Genomic DNA, 23,878 nt, shown 5'->3' with positions numbered 1-23,878 from the left:
CACACAAAGAAACCGAAATTTTGTTCCCCCCTATCCCACGGTGACAAGACATGGCCCACAACAGACAAACAAGTATAACAACAGCGTGCTGAATAAATAATGAATAAATAACACAACAGATAAATAAATAAGAGGAGCAAAAAAAGGAGCAAGTGAGCGTACAGCAGACATTCCAGAAAGTAGCGCAACAGTGCCGCACGCTACGCAGAAGGGGGTAGCGAGTTCAGGGTCCTAACAGCCTGGAGAAAGAAGCTGTTGGCGAGTATGGTGGTGCGGGAGCGCAGGCTCCTGTACCTCTTCCCAGAGGGCAGAAGGTCAAACAAAGAGTGAGCCGGGTGACTCACATCTCTCGCAATCGAGGTTGCCTTGCGGGCGAGATGGGAGGTGTAAATGTCCTTCAGGGAGGGGAGCGAAGCACCAATAATCTTACCAGCCGTATTCACTATGCGCTGCAGGGCCTTCAAGTTCTGTTCAGTGCAGTTACCACCCCAGACAGCGATGCAACTGGTGAGGACGCTCTCAATGGTGCCACGGTAGAATGTAGACAGGACTGCCTGAGGAGCACATGCACGCCTGAGCTTCCGCAGGAAGTACAGGCGGCGCTGAGCTTTCTTTGCCAGTGACGAGGTGTTTGCGGACCAGGAGAGGTCCTCACTGATGTGCATCCCCAGGAACTTGGTGCAGCTCACCCTCTCCACCACAGCACCGTCGATGATCAGCGGCAGGTGTTTTGTGTGACCCTTCCGGAAGTCAACAACGATTTCCTTGGTCTTGTTGACGTTCAGCAGGAGGTTGTTGTCCCTGCACCACGTAGTCAGAAGGTCAACTTCCGGCCTGTACCGAGTCTCGTCGCCCTTCGTGATGAGACCCACCAGAGTCGTGTCGTCAGCAAACTTCACTATGCGGTTGTCGCTGTAGGTCGCAGTGCAGTCATGCGTCAGCAGGGTGAAGAGCAGTGGACTGAGCACGCAACCCTGGGGGGCCCCCGTGCTCAGCGTGATGCTGGCGGAGATTTTGTCGCCAACACGCACCACCTGAGGCCTCTGACAGAGGAAGTCCAGTAGCCAGTTGCAGAGGGAGGTACTGAGGCCCAGCTCGTCGAGTTTGCAGATGCGGCACAATGGTGTTGAAGGCAGAGCTGAAGTCCACAAACAGCAACCTCACATATGAGTCCTTACTCTCCAGGTGGGTGAGGGCCGAGTGGAGGGCAGAGCAGATGGCATCCTCAGAGGACCGCTTGGCACGGTACGCAAACTGGAAAGGGTCAATAGTGGGGGGGAGAACGGATTTGATGTGCTCCATGACAAGCCGCTCAAAGCACTTCATGATGATGGACGTCAGTGCCACGGGGCGGTAGTCATTGAAGCAGGACGGTGCAGGTTTCTTTGGCACAGGAACGATGGTGGCAGCCTTGAATCACGAGGGAACGATGGCCTGCTGCAGGGAAACGTTAAAGATGTATGAGCGGTGAAAGATTCACTATGGAGCGGTGTCAAATCAGAAACTGGAGTGGTGGATTTCTGTGGGCGCCCAGTTACGTTGGGCGTCCACCTACCCTTGGACGCTGGCTGGACCGGGCTCACTGCAAGTGAAATGCAATTTCACATTTGTACAGACTGACTTTTTGCCCCAAAATAGAATGCTGCGAAGAGGCCAGAAAAACATGCCATGAGCTTAAGGGGCGTGCATCGGGGTTACCACGAGTAGTTAGCTTTGGCTTGTCCAATCGCTGCTCCATACTGGTGGCGGGGCCGCCGTGCAGTGGCGCCACTACGCTGTGGAGCCATAGAATAAAGGCAACGATAAAAAGTGAAACATCATCACCTGACTATCAAGGACAATAATGTGTGCAAAACAACTCTCCTAACTGGAACTGGACTAAGCATAGACACGGCTATGCCGCTGTCTCTTTAACGCTCCATTTGTCGCAGCTCGTGGTGAGCCGTTTGCTTTCTACTCCTACAGTCAAGAAATTAAATCAATTAGCACATCATCACTTGGAGGGAAAATAAGGCTCACTTGCTGCACAACAAAGCCATGAAAGATAAGCACCCTTTGTTTGTCTTAGATCATGAAGGCGGCTCTTTTAGCCGAGGATGAAGACGAAAGCGACTTTTGTCAGGATCACCTGAAGATCTCCTCTGACTTCTCGCCGTGTCACGTGGAGCCGGGACGGCCCTCGGGTAGGAACTTTGAATGTGCGACATTACTGGAATGGCCGCAAGTGTTTTTCACACGCAAGTATGTGAACGTTTTTCGCCCCTGTGGCCAGTGGGCCCTCTCTTCCAGGCTCGCATTTCTTCTGGCCTCCTGTCTCAGCCCCCTGATTCCCCTCATGGGCTTGCTTCACTCCTGCCGTGGCCCAGAGCGCCCCGCTCATTCCACTGGGCGGTACCCGCCGCCGCCTCCTCCTTCATGCTTTCCCCCAAGCAGGCGGAACCCCTGGTGAGGACAGTCGGGGTTCGGCGCTTGGGAGGCCCCGTGCCGCTGGAAGAGTCTATCGCCCAAGGAAAGGCAAGTCCACTGCATGTTACTCTGCTCCCTCCCACCTAAACTTTTGGAAATTTGCAAAAGGGAAGACTGAAGTTGAAATTTGCCGTAATGTAGCTTGGCTCTCAGCAGAGTCTCATTTTGTCTTCTCAACTAACAACCAGTTCAAAAGTGCAGCAATTCATCAACAACTAGTTGATTGTGAAATGCATTGACAATTGTTTTTCTCATTGATGAAGCGCTTGGATACACCATCTAACTTCAAATGCTCCAAATACTTTGAATTACAACTTCGCAACAATGTTCTCTGACTTCTTTAGTCCTTTGTCGGAGCAGACTATTTGCTTACTTTTTATTTGAGCTAAGGGTGTATTCAGACCTGACTGTTTGGTCTGCTTTAAACGGACCAGGGTTTGATTGGAAGGCTGGTGTGAATACATGCAAATGAATACTGGTGTGCATTAAAGAAACAGACCCAGCTGAGCAAGAGGGGCTCGTAGTAGATGGGGAGATGTATGAGGTGGTGGACAGCTTCTGCTACCTTGGAGACATGCTTAACGCTGACGGGGGGGTGGACCTAGCAGTGACAACAAGGGTGAGAAGCGGGTGGAAGAAATTCAGGGAACTCATGCCCTTCTTAACATCTAAGGCCCCATCCCTGAAGATGAGAGGCCAAGTGTACTCAGCCTGCATCAGGAGTAGTATGATGTACGGAAGTGAGGCATGGGCCCTGAAAACAGAACACGAAGACAAACTAAACAGAGCAGAAATGAGGATGATCAGATAAATGTGTGGTGTGTCAATGAGGGAGAAAAAAACCAGTGCAGAGCTGAGAAAGAAGATGGGAGTGGAGGCCATAGTGGATGTGGTGAGGAGAGGCAGATGCGATGGTACGGACATGTAGTGAGGAAGGACGAGAACGACTGGGTGAAGAAAGTTATGTCGTATAATGTAGAGGGAACAAGACCCAGTGGCCGACCTAAAAAGACCTGACAGACGACCGTGTCAGCCGACATGAAGGCACTCGGCATCAACCACGAGATGGCCATGGACCGTTCCCGGTGGAAGAAAGCCATATCAAGAACCCAGTCCAACCCAGCGGCGCCTGGAAAACGGACTTTAAACCGATGATGATGACCGAGACCCACTTTTTCAAGTGGTCTCTGTTCGCTTCCAAACGAGCTTTGGTGCGGTTCGCTGCAGGTGTGAATACGAACAGCGAAGATCTGCACCAACAGCACAATAGGCAGAGCAGGAACGCAGCGCGTAGGTCTCGTGTGTTTTCCCTCCATTTCCAGGTCTGTGCTCCATGTGCCGCCCTGGTCATTGCTGTCCAAGTGGAGCACAGATCGTCACAAGCGTGGATGTGTATACTTCACTTACAAAATACACAGTTTGAATTGGAACCGCACTAAACGAAAAAAATGAATTCTGCTTTTGGTCCGGACCAAACAAGCGGACTAAAGGACTTTTCTGGTCTAAGTACACCATAAGACATTTGCAAACATTTGTTTTGTATTTTCTGACAGATGAATGGACCGGTAATTTAAGTTCATTTGAAATGTTCTGTTTTTGAATAAAGGCACAGCAGTTTTGAAACTGATCGAACCAAAAAAGTAAGCAGCGGCTTAACCCTCCTATCGTCATTTGGTTCAATTTGACCCCAATGGATGTTTATCATTAAAAAAAAAGTAGTTTATTTTTTTATTTTTTTAATTATATTTCATGACTTCCTAAATTGATGGGGACAACTGATTAAGCATGATTTTTTTCAAGATTATATTTTTTCAATATACTGAACACGTATTACATGCATTGGTTGTCCTTTGGGGTCACTTTGACCCCAAGCTGATTTAACTGTTAAAACATCTGTCAATGAGATTTCCCGCATGCGTGCACGTGCGTGTGACCTACTGTACTCAGTAGAACTGTTATCACACACTGTGGACGGTGGGGTATTCCACGAGGACATTGGTAGTTTATGCAAAATCAGGGTGGCACAAACGTATAAACGCTTGCACGGCAGTCCTATCTAAATCATTCTTCATTGAGTATACTGCTATCTGCCTGTCTCTGAAAATGTGGTCTAGAAGAAGGCTTTACCGGTTATGGAACACCTCTTTGACAATGAAAGTGACATAGAGGAGGACCCTGATTTTGACTTTTTTGATGTGGAAGCCTACGTTTGCTTGCTAATTTTGGCAGGGGTTTACAAAGCAAAAGGTGAAGCAACAACAAGCCTTTGGAATGCTCAGACTGGAAGAGAAATGGTTCCAGTCTCATGTCTCTCAAGACAATGCATGTTTTGTCCAGTGTCATATGCTTCGATGACAAACAAACAAGGCATGAAGAACTGCTTTATAATCCAGGCACCAAAGTGACTGTTGATGAGTGCTTTGTTGCGTTTCATGGGCGCGTTCCTTCTGACAATATATGCCTAGTAAATCAGCCAAATATGGCATCAGAATATGGGCAGCATGTGATGCAGCTTTTCCTAGAATATGTAGGTGTACGCGGGTAAATCTCCCAGCACAGTATCTGAAATACTAAATCCAGCCACAAGGTTTGTGCTTGACATTGTTGAAGGACTGCATGGACACATTACGTGTGATCATTTTTTTCACATCTGGGTGAGGAACTGCTCAAAAGGAAGGTTACAATGTTACAATGTTGAGAAAAGTGAGAGAGAATAAACCAGTGTCCCAAGCCAGGATAACGAACGAGGGGTGAGTGATATGTTACAGTAACTAGCCAGAATAATATTACAAACATTTAATGAAAATAAATAAGTCATGCATAAGTCATATTCCATCACCACCAAAACCAGACTTGTGGTCATTAATGTTGAGAAATGGGTTTGAGAAGATTTTTGTGAAAACGTCAGCATAAATTAGTTCTAATTTAAAGATGTTCAAGGTTCAAGAGTTTTTATTCGCCATGTTTGTGCCAAACAAGGAATTTGACTTCGGTACATCACAGCCTCTGTTAAACATTTAGGTGACTAACAACACTCAGGACGTGAAAAATGACAAATATTCTCAAACATCCCCTGATCTTAAACTCCCAGGAGGGCAAGGAAAAACTCAAACCTCCAGCTAGGGGAAATGAGAAACCTTGAGAAGAGACCACAGATGGGAGGGTCCCTTTTCCAGGATGACCGGGCTGCAATGGATGCAGAAAGGACACATAGTACAAACAGTGTAGACAATTCAAAAAAGGTGTGGAGAGCAAGATGTTATTGCACAGCAATGACTCTGAGACTGTGGTGTGAGTTCACCAGAGAAACAGCCTGGGGGAAGAAGCTGTCTCTGTGTCTGCTGGTTTTGGCGTACAGAGCTCTTTAACGCCGTCCGGGGGGGAGTAGTTCAAACAGACTGCAACCTGGGTGAGAAGGGTCTGTAGAGATGTTATTTGCACGTTTCCTGGTCCTGGACAGGTACAAGTCTTGGATAGATGGGAGGTTGATTCCAATTATCTTTTCTGCAGTCCTGATTGTCCGTTGCAGTCTGTGCTTGTCTTGTTTGGAGGCCGATCCAAACCAGACAGTGATGGAGGCGCAGAGGACAGACTGAATGATGGCAGTGTAGAAGATCTGTAGAAGATCCTCAGCAGCTCCCGCGGCAGGTTGAACTTTTTGAGCTGTCTCAGGAAGTACAGCCTCTGCTGGGCCTTCTTCCAGACAGAGTCTATGTGGCCGGTCCATTTCAGGTCCCGAGAGATTGTGGTTCCCAAGAACTTGAAGGTGTCTGTGGAGAGAATAATATTACTGCGGATGGTAAGGGGTGAAAGTAGTGAAGGGTCTCGCCTGAAGTCCACTGTCATCTCCACGGTCTTGAGCGGGTTCAGCTCCAGGTGGTTTTGGCTGCACCAGTGGACCAGCTGCTCCTTCATGTCTGTACACAGTCTCATCACCGTCCCGGATCAGTCTGATGAGAGTGGTGTCGTCTGCGTACTTGAGGAGCTTCACAGGAGAGTCACCTGAGAAATCGTTGGTGTAGAGAGAGAAGAGCAGTGGGGACAGGACGCACCCCTGAGGGGCGCCAGTATTGGTGGTCCGGGTGTCAGATGTGATGCTCCCCAGCCTCACACGCTGTCTCCTGTTGGTCAGGAAGCTGGTGATCCACTGACAGGTGGAGGCAGGCACCGCGAGCTGGATGAGCTTCTCTTGGAGGATGTCAGGAGCGATGGTATTGAACGCCAAGCTGAAGTCTACAAACAGGATCCTGGCGTACGTTCCTGGGGTGTCCAGGTTGTGCAGGATGTAGTGCAGCCCCATGTTGACCACATCATACACCGACCTGTTTGCCCGGTAGGCAAACTGGAGGGGGTCAAGCAGGGGGCCCGTGACATCCTTCAGGTCTCGAAAGATTTCATGACCACAGGTCTATAGTCATTCAAACCTGTCATGGCGGGTTTCTTGGCCACTGTAACGATGGCGGAGCTCTTGAAGCACAAGGGCAGCTCACACAGCTCCAGGTTGAAGATCCGTGCAAAGGTAGGTGCCAGTTGCTCAGCACAGACTTTCAAGCAGGAAGGTGACACGCCGTTTGGGCCCGGTGCCTTCTTGATCTTTTGTCTCCGGAACACCTGGCGCACTTCCTCCTCGCGGCTCTGGAGCTCAGGTGCGGCCAATGCAAGAGAGGCAGTAGGTGACAGCGGTGATGGAGGTGTGGACAGAGTGGTTGTGGGGGGAGGTGAGTATGTAGATTGTGCTGCAGGAGGTCCGATCAAACCTGCAGTAGAACCTGTTTAGCTGGTTAGCAAGCCTTGGGCTCTCCACAGGACGGGGGGTTCATTTCTTGAAGCCCGTGATGCTCTGCAGACCTTTTCACACTGTTGAGGGATCAGGATTGGCAGAGAGGTGTCTCTCCAGGCTCTCCCCGTAACACCTCCTGGCTTTCCTGACCTCTCGGTTCAGTGTGTTTCTGGTCTGCTTGAACAGGTCCCGGTCGCGACTCCTGTAGGCCTCCTCCTTGACTTTGCACAGCCTCCTGAGGTTCGGTGTAAACCAAGGTTTGTTGTTGTTGTACGTGCAGAAGGTCTTAGTCTGGACACACAGATCCTCGCAAAAACTGATGTATGATGTGACAGTGTCAGTGAATTCATGCAGGTCTGAAGTTGCAGCTTCAAAAACTCCCAATCGGTGCAGTCAAAGCAGGCTTGGAGGTCCTGCCTTGACTCCACTGTCCACTTCCTCACAGTCCTCACCACAGGCTTAGAAGTTTTTAGTTTCTGTCTGTAGGCTGGGATCAGATGAACTAGACAGTGGTCTGAGAGTCCTAAAGCTGCACGAGCCACAGAGTGGTATGCATCCTTAATTACGTTGTAGCAGTGGTTTAGTATCTGTGCCCCTCTGGTGGGACACGTTATGTGCTGTCTGTATCTGGGGAGTTCGTGTGCAAGGTTGGCCGTGTTAAGATCACCCAGAACAGTGATTAGTGAATTTGGTAGACGTTTCTCCATGTCTGTCATCTGATCAGCCAGCATCTGCGTGGCTTCACTCGCACGTGCGTGTAAACAGCCGCCAGACAATCGAGGAGAACTCCCGTGGTGAATAGAACGGCTGGCAGTTTATGAAAAGTGTTTCTAGGAGAGGGCAGCAAAACTCTTTCAACACCGTGACATCAGTACACCAACGTTCATTAATGTAGAAACAGAGACCACCTCCCTTTGATTTTCCGGAGAGCTTCATGCTGCGATCTACACGCATTAGCCGAAACCAAGCCAACTCCACGGCGTGGTGGGGGGTGCGTCCGCTCAGCCACGTTTCAACAAAACAGCGCGGCGGATCTGCTGAAGTCCGTGTTCCTTGAAGTGAGGAGCAGCAGTTCGTCCATCTTGTTCGCCAGGGAGCGGACATTCGCCAGATTAATTGATGCTGGCGCTAGAGAAGGCAGCTCAATGATTTTTATTTAGTTATTTATGTATTCAACAAATAAAGTACCTTTCACAAAAACTTGGGCAGAAAAATGGTGTAAATTATTTTCTGAAGGTAAATGTGCCTGGGGTAAAATTGGCCACAAGGACCAAATTTGTTATTATATTTGAGGACAATAGGAGGGTTAATTAGTGAGAAAGCAAAGGCCTTCACACTTATGTTATTCCACACTTTACTATTCCGCTGCTTCTATTTTAGTCTCCTCACTTTTTTGTCCTGGTACTACTTCCACATAATTCATCTGATTCACTTCATTCCACTTTTGACGTACTCCATTTTTCTCATTCCAAACATTTTTCGTTTTCGCAAAATTCGCAAATTTCCGGCAAGATTTTCCCCATTCATTCTTAATGGCACATTCAACATTTCACATATACATCACTCCCGCTTGAAAGTCACATAATTCAGCTCATTCAAATCACATTAGGGAATATTGTCAACATTACCAAGAGGCCACGTTTCAAAAATTGCACATTTTCACAAAATTTTCACAAAATTTCCTTTTATCCTTCTAATTTCTAATTTTTTCAACCGATTCAACTCGTTTCAACTTTTAAGTCTTCATCTTTTGCCTCCCTATTCCAAAACTTACCACTTAGCAAATTCAAAATTTTCAATTTTGAAATTTACACCAAATTTGACAAACTTTTTCCCTCCTAGTTCCTACATTATTTAACCGATTCAACCTGTTCCAACTTTAAACATTGTTCTGTAACATTCCCCAAGTATTTATTCAGCATCTTTGCCTTCACACGAAATTTCTCTGGAAATTGCAAATTCTAGTTTGCCGTCACAAGTTATTCAACTTTTTCATTTCTTGCACTTTTTTGTCCCGGGACTACTTCCACATACTTGATCCGATTCACCCCATTCCAATTTCAACATATTCCAAATATTCACATGAAGGGTGCTTCCCTTTTTTTCCCTTCCAAAAATGATCAGTTTTCGCAAAATTGACAAATTTCCGGCAACATTTTCCCCATTCATTTTTAATGTCACAGTCAACATTTACTGTATTTTCCGCACTTAATATTTACTCAAAAACCCACAGTGCGCCTTATAATGCAGAGCACCTTATATATGGATCAATTGATGAATTTGTTGATTCATACTGGTTGTACACAGCCCTCTGCCAAAATGTTTCAGTACGTTTTAGTACAAAGTCGCATTGCTTTCAGCATTACGGCAACCGTGCTCAAGGGCGTCACCGAAGTAAGCTACTACTGGTCGATCGCATGACATTTAAAAAAACAACCCTTTTTTTCTATAGCCTAGAATTGCTTGATTGACATACATGTAAGCCTATTGCGAGGCAGTCAGTGAACCGCCCCACCCTCACCGCAGCATGCCCGGCATCAAAGCAAAGAAGCTAATCAACGCATTACACATCAACCCATCCACTCGCTTTTTTCTTTTAAAATAAAGTTTATGACCAGCAAAAATGAGTGGGGTTGCTGGACCAAGTAAGAAGTCAAACCGAATCACTTTAATCCCATCGCTTGGTTAACATGCGGGTAAGCCTATCGGGAGGCAATCACAGTGAAACGCAGAAAGTTTGGCTGCGCATACAGTGAACCTACATTTCTTGACTGATTCACCCTGTTCCAACTTTAAAATGTTCATCTTTTGTCTACCAGTTCCAGAACTTCCCATTTTCTAAAAAAAAAATCACATTTTCAACTTTAAAATTCCCGCAGAATTTCGCAAAATCCTTCTAACATATACATTTATTGATCGATTCAACCCATTCCAACTTTAAACTGTTCATCTTATGCCTATCAATTCCAAAACTTAAGAATTCACATTTTCAACTTTACAATTCCTGCAGAATTTAGCAAAATTTCACAAAATTTTGTTTTCCCCTTCAAATCTCTACATTTCTCGACCGATTCAACCCAAACGTTAAACTGTTCATCTTATGCCTACCTATTCCAAAACTTCCCACAATTCACAAATTATACATTTTTCCTTTAAAATTCCCGCAGAATTTCGCAAAATTTCATTTCCCCTTATTTCTACATTATTCAACCGATTCAACCCATTCCAACTTAAAACTGTTCATCTCTTACCTACTACCTATTCCAAAATTTCCCACCCACAAAAACATTCAAAATTTTCCATTTTGAAATTTAAACAAAATTTTACAAAATTTCGTTCTTCCCGTCTAATTCCTACATTATTTGACCGATTAAACCCGTTCTAACTTTAAACTATTCACCGAATGCTTACCATATTCAACCCCTTCACCACTACCCCACTTCCGCTATGCTTACCTGATTCACCCCTTCACTCCCACTTCCACAGTGTGGCGGCCATCTTGAAGTGACCCCAGAATGAACACGAACTGAACTGGAAGTGCCCCAAAACAAACAGGAAGTGCCCCAAAATGAACAGGAAGTGCCCCAACATGAACAGGAAGTGAACCAGAAGTGCCCCTAACTTGACCGGAAGTGAACCGGAAGTGCCCCAAACAAACCGAAAGTGACTTCAGTTGAACCAGAAGTGCCCCAAATAATCCAAAAGGTGACATTGAACTGAAAGTGCCCCAGAGCAAACCAGAAGTGGCGCAAATAAACCAGAAGTTACCCCAAATCAACCGCAAGTGGCCTCAATTGAACCAGAAGTTCCCCAAAACAAACCGGAAGGTCCGCAAATTTTGTTCTTCCCTTCTAATTTCTCCATTTTTCAACTGATTCAACCCGTTCCAACTTTTAACTGCAGCTTATGCCTACCTATTCCACAGCTTCCCACTTACTAAAAATTCAAAATTTTGAACTTTAAAATTCACGTCAAATTTGACAAAATTTAGTTTTCCCCTTCTAATTCCTACATTATTTGGCTGATTCAGCCCGTTCCAACTGCATTATCTGCAGCATATCCCAAGTAATTATTCGGCTTCTTCGCCTTCGCATGCAATTTCTCCAGAAATTGCAAATTCTAGTTGATTCTGAAAATACATTTCTTTTGGTAGCCCTGAAAACTACGTAGGCTCTCTCTTTAATTTGATTCTTTACATTATCCGTGGCACGAATCCATTTTGCTCATTTGCAGGGCAACTTGCTGATGGACACCGGTTTGTACGTGGGCCGCTCCTTCCGCGTGGGCTGGGGTCCTGGCTGGACGCTGGCCCACTGCGGCCATTCGTTGAGCTCCCCTCCGGCCGAGCAGCTTGGCCACCCGCCCGCAAACACCATGGACTTCAGTCTCCGGCCAAAACCCGGCGGCAGCATACCGTAAGACGCCAACAAGATAGAATGAAAATCAAGCTGAGGTTATGACGGCGAACTGGAGTGGCGTCGTTTTGTAACTTAACAAACCATGCATTGTAATTGCAGGCTTACGGAGAGCGCCTACAAGGTGCTCTTGGAGCAGCTGGTGGCCCCGGGAGAGAAGATGAGTGAGGAGCAGAGCGGAGAGGTACTGCAGCGCCCCCTGGAAATCTGCCTGAAGCACAGTACCATCGCCACAGACGCCTCCACTTGCCCTCACGTCCGCCCGCGGCCCGGTGCGGCGGCGCTGCACGATTACGCCGATTGGATCTCCGAGCTGAGCGATGAGCGGGCGCATGCTGACCGTAAGACAGCCGCATGAATGCCGTGCGCTTCCGCCGTCGCGTCTGCAAACGCAGTCGTCTGCTATGTGGCGGTTGGAAATTGACCTCAAAACGCGCCTCGTTGGGTGAAATTGGGATGAAGAGCTTTGTCGGCGTCTGAGCCGAAGGATGTGGTGCGGTGCTATCTTCCTCGCCCACTCAGAATGCATTTGCGTTTCGGAACCGACCGCACGGCCGAGTCGAAAGTTGCGCCCGGCACGGGCCTGACCTTCTCCCACCTGTTAATTGCCATGCTTTGTGTCCTCAGCATTGCTGGCCTACTGGTGTGAGGTGTGGACCCTGTGCGAGGCTCTCTGGGGTCGGCAGCCGCACGCCGAGGGTGACTACGAACAGCAGCTGGAGAGGCGCTGCGCCTTCTCCGCCTGGCTGTCCCACCGCACCGCCCGGCGGGTGGAGAAGGAAGTGGCACTGGCGGGCAAAGGGCGCCGCACGGAGGCAGTCTTCAGCTATCTGACGGGAAACCGCATCAGTGAGGCCTGTCGTCTGGCGCAGGAGGAGGGTGAGCGTGCCGATAGCTCGTCGAGCGAAGTTGTCCCGCGGTGACTAAAACGGACATTTGAAAGGAAGGCGGAGGGCCGGGACACGCCGCACTAAACCAGTATGCTGCGAGACCACTTGTGGGAAACCGTTGATTCGTTTTCAAGAAAAACGAGAAACAACTTGTGCGATCTCAGAGTCAAGAAAAAATTGACTTTTCTCAATGAACAACTTATTGATTGCCAGATTAATTGACAACTATTCTCAGATTGAATTTACCGTATTTTTTGGACCAAAAGTCGCTCCGGAGTACAAGTCGCATCAGCCATAAAATGCACCATAAAGGGGAAAAAACTTGTATACAAACCGGATTCGGTTGAAGTTAGGAAATTGTGTAAAATGTAAATAAAAACAAAATACATTGATTTGAAAATCCTTTTCGACCTATATTCAATTGAATACACTACAAAGACAACATATTTAATGCTCAAACTCATAAACTTTATCTTATTTTTGAAATAATAATTAACTTAGAATTTCATGGCTGCAACACGTGCAGTAGAAGTTGAGAAAGGGCATGTTTACTGTTAGAGATTTGCTCACTCCAACTTATTTTGCAAGAACCACACGGGAGACAAGTAAGTCCTTTTAGACACCTGCAGGTGGAGAGTCCATTCGTCGCTGTGCGTACAGCGATGTTCGAATGGAGGTCTGACTCTCGGCTCCTGCAAGAGTATTTTTATTAAGAGAAACAGGGTGGGGGTAAGAGTGGGCTGACTAGAGAAAGCCCTTGACCTCTAGTCAAAACATAGCAAGGGGTGTTTTACGACTTTGTGTAGGATGGGACAAGCTAGGTTATTTATCACAGGTTGCATTCCAACATAAGCATACAATAAAGATAACCTGGAAAACCCTGACATTTACAACTTCTTTACATCACCTTTCCTTTTAATAACATTCAAATATTTTGGAAGAGAGGAGACTAATTCTCTTAGCTTCTCATGTGGAATTCTTTCCCATTCTTGCTTGATGAACCGCTTCAGTTGTTCAACAGTCCGGTTCCCTGTCGTAGTTTACGCATTCATTTTCAATGCAGATGCTGCCTTTTGAACTTTGCGTTGGTAACAGTCCAGATGGTCCACTTCCTCTTTGGTCCGGAGGACACGACGTCCAGTGTTTCCAAAAACAATTTGAAAAGTGGACTCATCAGACCACAAAACACTTTTGCATTGTGCATCAGTCCATTTTACATGAGCTCGGGCTCAGAGAACCCGGCGGGGTTTCTGGATGTTGTTCATAAACAACTTTTGCTTTTCATGGTAGAGTTTTAACCCGCACTTACTAGTGTAGTGACGATCTATATTTACTAACAGTGGTTTTCTGAAGTTTTCCTGAGCCCATTTGGTGAGATCCTTTACACACTCATGTCGGTTTTTAAGGCACTGCCGTCTGAGGGATTGAAGGTCATGGTCATTCAGTCTTGGTTTCTGGCCGTGGCGCTTACGTGCAGTGATTTCACCAGATTCTCTGAACCTTTTGATGATATTATGGACCGTAGATGTTGAAATCCTTAGATTCCTTGCAATTTTGCTTCTTAAATTGTTCAACCATTTTCTCACGCAGTTGTGGACTTGCTTGTGAATGACTGAGCATGTTTGGGGAGGCTCCTTTTATACCCAATCATGGTACCCGCCTGTTCCCAGTTAGCCTGATCACATGTGGGATGTTCCAAATATGTGTTTGAGCTTTTCTCAGCTTTCTCAGTATTTTTTGCCACCTTTCCCAGCTTCTACTAGACGTGTTGCAGCCATGAAATTCTAAGTTAACTAGAAAATGCAATTTCTGGAGAAATTGCGTTTGAAGGCGGAGACCATGAATGGAAATTTCAAAAAAATTTGCGCCAATTTTTTTTAAAATTTGGAACAAAACGAAAACTACAGGTTCAAGAGGTTCACTTTGAAGTTCAAAAGTTGAAACGGGTTGAATCGGACAAAAATTGTAAAAGTTAGAGCAAATGTTATATTTAGGTCACTTCTGGTTTCATTTAAGGCACTTGTTGAAATAAGGTCAATTCCGGTTTATTTGGGGAACTCCCGGTTAACATGAGGTCACTTCCGGTTTATTTGGGGTCACTTGCGGTTTACCTGGGGTCACTTCCGGTTTGATTTGGAGCACTTCCAGTTAATTCAGGGTTCATTGGGGTCACTTCAGGGTCAATCCAAGATGGCCGCCACACTGGAAGTGGGGGTCAAGGGTTGAATTGTGTAAGCATAGTGGAAGTGGGGGTGAAGGGGGTGAATATGGTATGTGTCAGGTCTAAATATGATCAGACATTAAATCACACGCTGGAATGAAGAGAAGACAACCAGAACAGGTTTACTCGCGAGGAGAACGATAGAGAAAGCAATCTCAGTTACAACCTCCATCAATTCTGAGTCCTTACTCCACGTGCCGCTCTTTTTAATCTTTTGGTTGCCCTGGTTACAGAGGCGTTGCTACACTAAGGGAGGCGAGATTCTGTCTGTAGCAACGCTGATTAGCTAAAGAATGTAGTGTGGTGTGAATTAGCACTTCATTGTTGGCTCGTGACCCCCACAGAGGCTGTCCTCTTTCCTCAACCAGTCGTCTTCCCTCACAGTTGGCTGACTCGTCCTCGACTGTGATCAAATACCTTGAAGCACGTTGATTGCCACTCTGCTGTGGAACAAATGCAACTAAACCTTAACTTTATCTACTTGGTAAATTAACACACAATAATAATAAGTAACTTGTCCTAAACACCTCAACACACATTAAGCAAACGTGAGGTAACTGGGATGCAGTTCCTTAAACAAACATGGAGTAAATATGGGATAACTTGTATGCAACTACTTCTAACTGTATATAACCCTTAACGAAGAAAAACAGTTCTGATCAACTACAATCTATGAACCAAACCTACAGCTAACTAAAAGGAATGAAGTTCCTGTGAATCAAACAAAGAACATTTCACCTATGCAAATAAGCCCTGCTCCTTGTTAGTGAAGGCCTCTTACGGGAACAAAAACACACAGACAACATAAGGACAGGAAGGATACAAATGGCTGACAGGGATCAAAAGACATCCCTATCACTAAAAACAAAGAACCTAGATCAAAGGAAAGATAAACTCGTAAAGGCGAGGCCTCCAGGTCTGGCAGGCCAAGGCTTCACTTAAATTATTCCAACAGTATGCATAAGGTGAACAAAGTGAATAATGTTGGAATGGATTGAATCTGTTGAGAAATGTAGAAATTAGAGCAGAAAAAACGAAATGTTGGAGAATTTGGTTGAATTTCAAATTTGGAATTTTTGGTAAGTGGGAAGTTGTGGAATAGGTAAGCAAAAGATGAAGAGTTGAAAGTTGGAATGGGTTGAATCGGTTGAACAATGTAGAAATTAGAGTAGAAAAATTAAATTTTGCAGAATTTGGTTGAATTTCAAATTTGAAAGTTTGGAATTTTTGGTAAGTGGGAAGTTGTGGAATAGGTAGAAAAAAGATGAACAGTTGAAAGTTGGAATGGGTTGAATCGGTTGAAAAATGTAGAAATTAGAGTAGAAAAACGAAATATTGGAGAATTTGGTTGAATTTGGAGTTTTTGGTAAGTGGGAAGTTGTGGAATAAGTAGGCAAAACATGAACAGTTGGAAGTTGGAATGGGTAGAATCGGTTGATAAATGTAGAAATTAGAGTAGAAAAACGAAATTTTGAAAAATTTGGTTGAATTTCAAATTTGGAATTTTTGGCAAATGGGAAGTTGTGGAATAGGTTGGCAAAAGATGAACAGTTGAAAGTTGGAATGAGTTGAATCGGTTGAAAAATGTAGAAGTTAGAGTAGAAAAACAAAATTTTGGAGAATTTGCTTGAATTTCAAATTTAAAAATTTGGAATTTTTGGTAGGTGAGAAGTTGTGGAATAGGCAGGCAAAAGATGAACAGTTGAAAGCTGGAATGGGTTGAATCGGTTGAAAAACGTAGAAGTTAGAGTAAAAAAACAAAATTTTGTAGAATTTTGTTGAATTTCAAATTTGAAAATTTTGAATATTTGGTATGTGAGAAGTTGTGGAATAGGCAGGCAAAAGATGAACAGTTGAAAGTTGGAATGGGTTGAATTGGTTGAAAAATGTAGAAATTAGAGTAGAAAAATGAAATTACGAAGAATTTGGTTGAATTTCAAATTTGAAAATTTGGAATTTTTTTGCAAGTTGGAAGTTGTGGAATAGGTAGGCAAAAGATGAACAGTTGGAAGTTGGAATGGGTTGAATCGGTCGAAAAATGTAGAAATTAGAGGTGAAAAACGAAATTTCGTGAAATTTTATCGGAATTTTTAACGTGAAAACGTGAAATTTTTGAATTTGGGAATTTTGGGAATGTCGAGAATCATTCCGAATGTGGTTTGAATGTGCTGAATGAGGTGAATTTAAAAGGGGAATGACGTAAATGTGAAATGTCGAATCTGCCATTGAGAATGAATGGGGAAAAATTTGTCGTAAATTCGCGAATTTTGCGAAATCGGAAAATTTTCGGAACGAGAAAAATGGAAGCGCTCATCTCGTGAATATTTGGAATATGTCAAAAGTGGAACGGAGTGAATCGGATGAATTATGTGGAAGAAGAAGCGGGACAAAAAAGTGGCGGGAATAAAATAGAAGAATAATAATAACTAGAATTTGCAATTCCTGAAGAAATTGCGTGTGAAGGTGAAGAGGTTGAATAAATACTTGGGGAATGCTGCAGAATGATGTTGAAAAGAGTTGAATCGGTTGAAAAATGTAGAAATTACAAGGGAAAAAGGAAATTTGGGAAAATTGGGTGTGAATTTCAAAATTGAACATTTGGAATTTTGGGTAAGTGGGAAGTTGTGGAATAGGAAAGAAAATGATGAACAGTTGAAAGGTGGAATGGCTTGAATAAGTTGAAAAATGTAGAAATTAGAGTAGAAAAACAAAATTGAACACTTGAAAGTTGGAACGAGTTGAATCGGTTAAAAAATGTAGAAGTTAGAGCAAATCTTGAATCCTAATAGAGAATGAATGGGAATTAAAAGAAAAAAAAAATGCGCCAAAATTTTTTGAAATTTGGAACAAAAGGAAAAAAACGGCTTCAGGAGGTTGACTTTTGGGGTTAAAATGTTGAAATGGGTTTAATCGGGCAAAATTTGCAAAAGTTAGTGCAAATGTAGGTATTTAGGGCACTTAATGTTGAAATATGGTCACTTCCGGTTTGATTTGGGTCACTTCCGGTCTATTTGGGTCACTTCCGGTTTGATAAGAGGCACTTCCTGTCTAGCTGAGGTCACTTCCGGTTTAAAAAGGTCACTTCCGGTTTAAAAAGGTCACTTCCGGTTTGATTTGGGGTCACTTCCGGTTTGATTTGGGCTCACTTCCGGTTTGCCTAAGGTCACTTCTGGTTTAACTAAGGTCACTTCCGGTTTGATTTGAGATACTTCTGGTTCATTCTGGGTTCATTGGGGGCACTTCAGGGTCAATCCAAGATGGCCGCCACACTGGAAGTGGGGGTCAAGGGGGTGAATATGGTAAGCATAAAGTGAACAAAGTGAATATAGTTGGAATGGGTTGAATCGGTTCAAAAATGTAGAAATTACAGTAGAAAAACAAAATTGTAGAGAATTTTTGGTAAGTGGGAAGTTGTGGAATAGGAAGGCAAAAGATGAACACTGTAAAGTTCGAACGAGTTGAATCGGTTAAAAAATGTAGAAGTTAGAGCAAATCTTGAATCCTAATAGAGAATGAATGGGAATTAAAAGAAAAAAAAATTGCGCCAAAATTTTTTGAAATTTGGAACAAAAGGAAAAAAAACGGCTTCAGGAGGTTCACTTTTGGGGTTAAAATGTTGAAACGGGTTTAATCGGGCAAAATTTGCAAAAGTTAGCGCAAATGTAGGTATTTAGGGCACTTAATGTTGAAATAAGGTCACTTCCGGTTTGATTTGGGTCACTTCCGGTCTATTTGGGTCACTTCCGGTTTGATTAGAGGCATTCCCGGTCTAGCTGAGGTCACTTCCGGTTTATTTGGGGTCACTTCCGGTTTCAAAAGGTCACTTCCGGTTTGATTTGGGGTCACTTCCGGTTTGATTTGGGGTCACTTCCGGTTTACCTGAGGTCACTTCCGGTTCATTTGGGGTCAATTCCGATTTGATTTGGGGCACTTCCGGTTCATTCCGGGTTCATTGGGGCACTTCAGGGTCAATCCAAGATGGCCGCCACTCTGGAAGTGGGGGTCAAGGGTTGAATTGTGGAAGTGGGGGTGAAGGGGGTGAATATGGTAAGCATAAGGTGAACAAAGTGAATAAAGTTGGAATGGGTTGAATCGGTTGAAAAATGTACAAATTAGAAGGGAAAAACTAAATTTTGGGAAAATTTGGTGTGAATTTCAAAATTGAAAATTTGGAAATTTTGGTAAGTGGGAAGGTGTGGAATAGGTAGGCAAAAGATGAACAGTTGAAAGTTGGAACGAGTTGAATCGGTGGAAAAATGTAAAAATTAGAAGTGAAAAACTAAATTTTGTGAAATTTTGCAAAATTTTGTGCAAATTTTAAAAGTGAAAACGTGAAATTTTTGAATTTGGCAAGTTTGGGAATGTCCCCAATGTGATTTGAATGTGTTGAAATAAGTGAATTTCAAACTGGAACAACAAAAACGTGAAATGTTGAATCTGCCATTAAGAATGAATGGGGAAAAAAATGCCACAAAATCGTGAATTTTGTGAAAACGGAAAATTTTTTGAACGAAAAAAATGTAAGCACCCGTGTCATGAATATTTGGAATAAGTGAAAAGTGGAACGGAGTGAATCGGTTGAAGTATGTGGAAGTAGTTAACGGACAAAAAAGTGAGCGGAATAAGTAGAATAATAATAACTAGAATTTGCAATTCCTGAAGAAATTGCGTGTGAAGGTGAAGAGGTTGAATAAATACTTGGGTAATGCTGCAGAATGATGTTGAAAAGAGTTGAATCGGTTGAGAAATGTAGAAATTACAAGGGAAAAAGGAAATTTGGGAAAATTGGGTGTGAATTTAAAAAGTGAAAATTTGGAATTTTGGGTAAGTGGGAAGTTGTGGAATAGGTAGGAAAATGAATAACAGTTGAAAGGTGGAATGGGTTGAATAAGTTGAAAAATGTAGAAAATAGAGTAGAAAAACAAAATTGTAGAGAATTTTTGGTAAGTGGGAAGTTGTGGAATAGGAAGGCAAAAGATGAACAGTTGAAAGTTGGAACGAGTTGAATCGGTTAAAAAATGTAGAAGTTAGAGCAAATCTTGAATCCTAATAGAGAATGAATGGGAATTAAAAGAAAAAAAATGCACCAAAATTTTTTGAAATTTGGAACAAAAGGAAAAAAACGGCTTCAGGAAGTTCAATTTTGGGGTTAAAATGTTGAAACTGGTTTAATCGGGCAAAATTTGCAAAAGGTAGTGCAAATGTATGTATTTAGGGCACTTAATGTTGAAATATGGTCACTTCCGGTTTGATTTGGGTCACTTCCGGTCTATTTGGGTCACTTCCTGTTTGAATAGAGGCACTTCCGGTCTAGCTGAGGTCACTTCCGGTTTATTTGGGGTCACTTCCGGTTTAAAAAGGTCACTTCCGGTTTAAAAAGGTCACTTCCGGTTTGATTTGGGGTCACTTCCGGTTTACCTGAGGTCACTTCCGGTTCATTTGGGGTCACTTCTGGTTTGATTTGGGTCACTTCCGGTCTATTTGGGTCACTTCCGGTTTGATAAGAGGCACTTCCGGTCTAGCTGAGGTCACTTCCGGTTTATTTGGGGTCACTTCCGGTTTAAATAGGTCACTTCCGGTTTAAAAAGCTCACTTCCGGTTTGATTTGGGGTCACTTCCGGTTTACCTGAGGTCACTTCCGGTTCATTTGGGGTCTTTTCCGGTTTGATTTGGGTCACTTCCGGTCTATTAGGGTCACTTCCGGTTTGATTAGAGGCACTTCCGGTCTAGCTGAGGTCACTTCCGGTTTATTTGGGGTCACTTCCGGTTTAAAAGGGTCACTTCCGGTTTAAAAAGGTCACTTCTGGTTTGATTTGGGGTCACTTCCGGTTTGATTTGGGGTCACTTCCGGTTCACCTGAGGTCACTTCCGGTTCATTTGGGGTCAATTCCGGTTCTATTTGGGGCACTTCCAGTTCATTCCGGGTTCATTGGGGCACTTCAGGGTCAATCCAAGATGGCCGCCACTCTGGAAGTGGGGGTCAAGGGTTGAATTGTGGAAGTGGGGGTGAAGGGGGTGAATATGGTAAGCATAAGGTGAACAAAGTGAATAAAGTTGGAATGGGTTGAATCGGTTGAAAAATGTAGAAATTAGAAGGGAAAAACTAAATTTTTGAAAAATTTGGTGTGAATTTCAAAATTGAAAATTTGGAAATTTTGCTAAGTGGGAAGGTGTGGAATAGGTAGGCAAAAGATGAACAGTTGAAAGTTGGAACGAGTTGAATCGGTGGAAAAATGTAGAAACTAGAAGTGAAAAACAAAATTTTGTGAAATTTTGCAAAATTTTGTGCAAATTTTAAAAGTGAAAACGTGAAATTAATGAATTTGGCAAGTTTGGGAATGTCCCCAATGTGATTTGAATGTGTTGAAATAAGTGAATTTCAAACTGGAACAACAAAAATGTGAAATGTTGAATCTGCCATTAAGAATGAATGGGGAAAAAAAATGCCACAAAATCGTGAATTTTGTGAAAACGGAAAATTTTTCGAACAAAAAAAATGTAAGCAGCCGTGTCATGAATATTTGGAATAAGTGAAAAGTGGAACGGAGTGAATCGGTTGAAGTATGTGGAAGGAGTTAAGCGTCAAAAAAGTGAGCGGAATAAGTAGAATAATAATAATAATAACTAGAATTTGCAATTCCTGAAGAAATTGCGTGTGAAGGTGAAGAGGTTGAATAAATACTTGGGGAATGCTGCAGAATGATGTTGAAAAGAGTTGAATCGGTTGAAAAATGTAGAAATTACAAGGGAAAAAAGGAAATTTGGGAAAATTGGGTGTGAATTTCAAAATTGAAAATTTGGAATTTTGGGTAAGTGGGAAGTTGTGGAATAGGTAGGAAAATGATGAACAGTTGAAAGGTGGAATGGCTTGAATAAGTTGAAAAATGTAGAAATTAGAGTAGAAAAACAAAATTGTAGAGAATTTTTGGTAAGTGGGAAGTTGTGGAATAGGAAGGCAAAAGATGAACAGTTGAAAGTTGGAACGAATTGAATCGGTTAAAAAATGTAGAAGTTAGAGCAAATCTTGAATCCTAATAGAGAATGAATGGGAATTAAAAGAAAAAAAATTGCACCAAAATGTTTTGAAATTTGGAACAAAAGGAAAAAAAACTGCTTCAGGAAGTTCAATTTTGGGGTTAAAATGTTGAAACGGGTTTAATCGGGCAAAATTTGCAAAAGTTAGTGCAAATGTATGTATTTAGGGCACTTAATGTTGAAATATGGTCACTTCCGGTTTGATTTGGGTCACTTCCGGTCTATTTGGGTCACTTCCGGTTTGATAAGAGGCACTTCCGGTCTAGCTGAGATCACTTCCGGTTTATTTGGGTCACTTCCGGTTTAGAAAGGTCACTTCCGGTTTAAAAAGGTCACTTCCGGTTTGATTTGGGGTCACTTCCGGTTTACCTGAGGTCACTTCCGGTTCATTTGGGGTCACTTCCGGTTTGATTTGGGTCACTTCCGGTTTACCTGAGGTAACTTCCGGTTCATTTGGAGTCACTTCTGGTTTGTTTTGGGTCACTTCCGGTCTATTTGGGTCACTTCCGGTTTGATTAGAGGCACTTCCGGTCTAGCTGAGGTCACTTCCGGTTTATCTGGGGTCACTTCCGGTTTTAAAAGGTCACTTCCGGTTTAAAAAGGTCACTTCCGGTTTGATTTGGGGTCACTTCCGGTTTACCTGTGGTCACTTCCGGTTCATTTGGGGTCACTTCCGGTTTGATTTGGGTCACTTCCGGTCTATTTGGGTCACTTCGGTTTGATTAGAGGCACTTCCGGTCTAGCTGAGGTCACTTCCGGTTTATTTGGGGTCACTTCCGGTTTAAAAAGGTCACTTCCGGTTTAAAAAGGTCACTTCCGGTTTGATTTGAGGTCACTTCCGGTTTACCTGAGGTCACTTCCGGTTCATTTGGGGTCAATTCCGGTTTGATTTGGGTGACTTCCAGTTCATTCCGGGTTCATTGGGGCACTTCAGGGTCAATCCAAGATGGCCGCCACTCCGGAAGCGGGGGTCAAGGGTTGAATTGTGGAAGTGGGGGTGAAGGGGGTGAATATGGTAAGCATAAGGTGAACAAAGTTGGAATGGGTTGAATCGGTTGAAAAATGTAGAAATTAGAAGGGAAAAACTAAATTTTGGGAAAATTTGGTGTGAATTTCAAAATTGAAAATTTGGAAATTTTGGTAAGTGGGAAGGTGTGGAATAGGTAGGCAAAAGATGAACAGTTGAAAGTTGGAACGAGTTGAATCGGTGGAAAAATGTAGAAACTAGAAGTGAAAAACTAAATTTTGTGAAATTTTGCAAAATTTTGTTCAAATTTTAAAAGTGAAAACGTGAAATTTTTGAATTTGGCAAGTTTGGGAATGTCCCCAATGTGATTTGAATGTGTTGAAATAAGTGAATTTCAAACTGGAACAACAAAAATGTGAAATGTTGAATCTGCCATTAAGAATGAATGGGGAAAAAAATGCCACAAAATCGTGAATTTTGTGAAAACGGAAAATTTTTCGAACGAAAAAAATGTAAGCAGCCGTGTCATGAATATTTGGAATAAGTGAAAAGTGGAACGGAGTGAATCGGTTGAAGTATGTGGAAGGAGTTAAGCGTCAAAAAAGTGAGCGGAATAAGTAGAATAATAATAACTAGAATTTGCAATTCCTGAAGAAATTGCGTGTGAAGGTGAAGAGGTTGAATAAATACTTGGGGAATGCTGCAGAATGATGTTGAAAAGAGTTGAATCGGTTGAAAAATGTAGAAATTAGAAGGGAAAAAGCAAATTTGGGAAAATTGGGTGTGAATTTCAAAATTGAAAATTTGGAATTTTGGGTAAGTGGGAAGTTGTGGAATAGGTAGGAAAATGATGAACAGTTGAAAGGTGGAATGGCTTGAATAAGTTGAAAAATGTAGAAATTAGAGTAGAAAAACAAAATTGAACAGTTGAAAGTTGGAACGAGTTGAATCGGTTAAAAAATGTAGAAGTTAGAGCAAATCTTGAATCCTAATAGAGAATGAATGGGAATTAAAGGAAAAAAAAATTGAGCCGAAATTTTTTAAAATTTGGAACAAAAGGAAAAAAACGGCTTCAGGAGGTTTACTTTTGGGGTTAAAATGTTG

General features: G+C 43.3%; 1 protein-coding gene across 7 annotated transcripts in view; it reads left to right on the top strand.

Moving 5' to 3' along the window:
* Positions 1–23,878, top strand: part of nup98 (nucleoporin 98 and 96 precursor) — a 52,323-nt gene that overhangs the window by 12,221 nt on the left and 16,224 nt on the right. For 6 of the 7 annotated variants that reach the window (XM_088398002.1, XM_088398004.1, XM_088398001.1 and 3 more), the window contains 5 exons: positions 2,069–2,183; positions 2,273–2,514; positions 11,480–11,661; positions 11,764–12,002; positions 12,289–12,540. In XM_088398002.1, the coding sequence (XP_088254128.1) occupies positions 2,069–2,183; positions 2,273–2,514; positions 11,480–11,661; positions 11,764–12,002; positions 12,289–12,540 (1,030 nt within the window). The remainder of the gene's footprint in view (positions 1–2,068; positions 2,184–2,272; positions 2,515–11,479; positions 11,662–11,763; positions 12,003–12,288; positions 12,541–23,878) is intronic. The other variant, XM_088398006.1, reaches the window with a different exon arrangement.

Source organism: Syngnathus floridae, chromosome 15 (assembly GCF_059516105.1).
Source record: "Syngnathus floridae isolate MCC-2025c chromosome 15, RoL_Sflo_1.0, whole genome shotgun sequence".
Lineage (NCBI taxonomy): Eukaryota > Metazoa > Chordata > Actinopteri > Syngnathiformes > Syngnathidae > Syngnathus > Syngnathus floridae.
The sequence above is the reverse complement of the archived record's forward strand: the minus strand, read 5'-3'. Positions and strand labels throughout refer to the sequence as shown.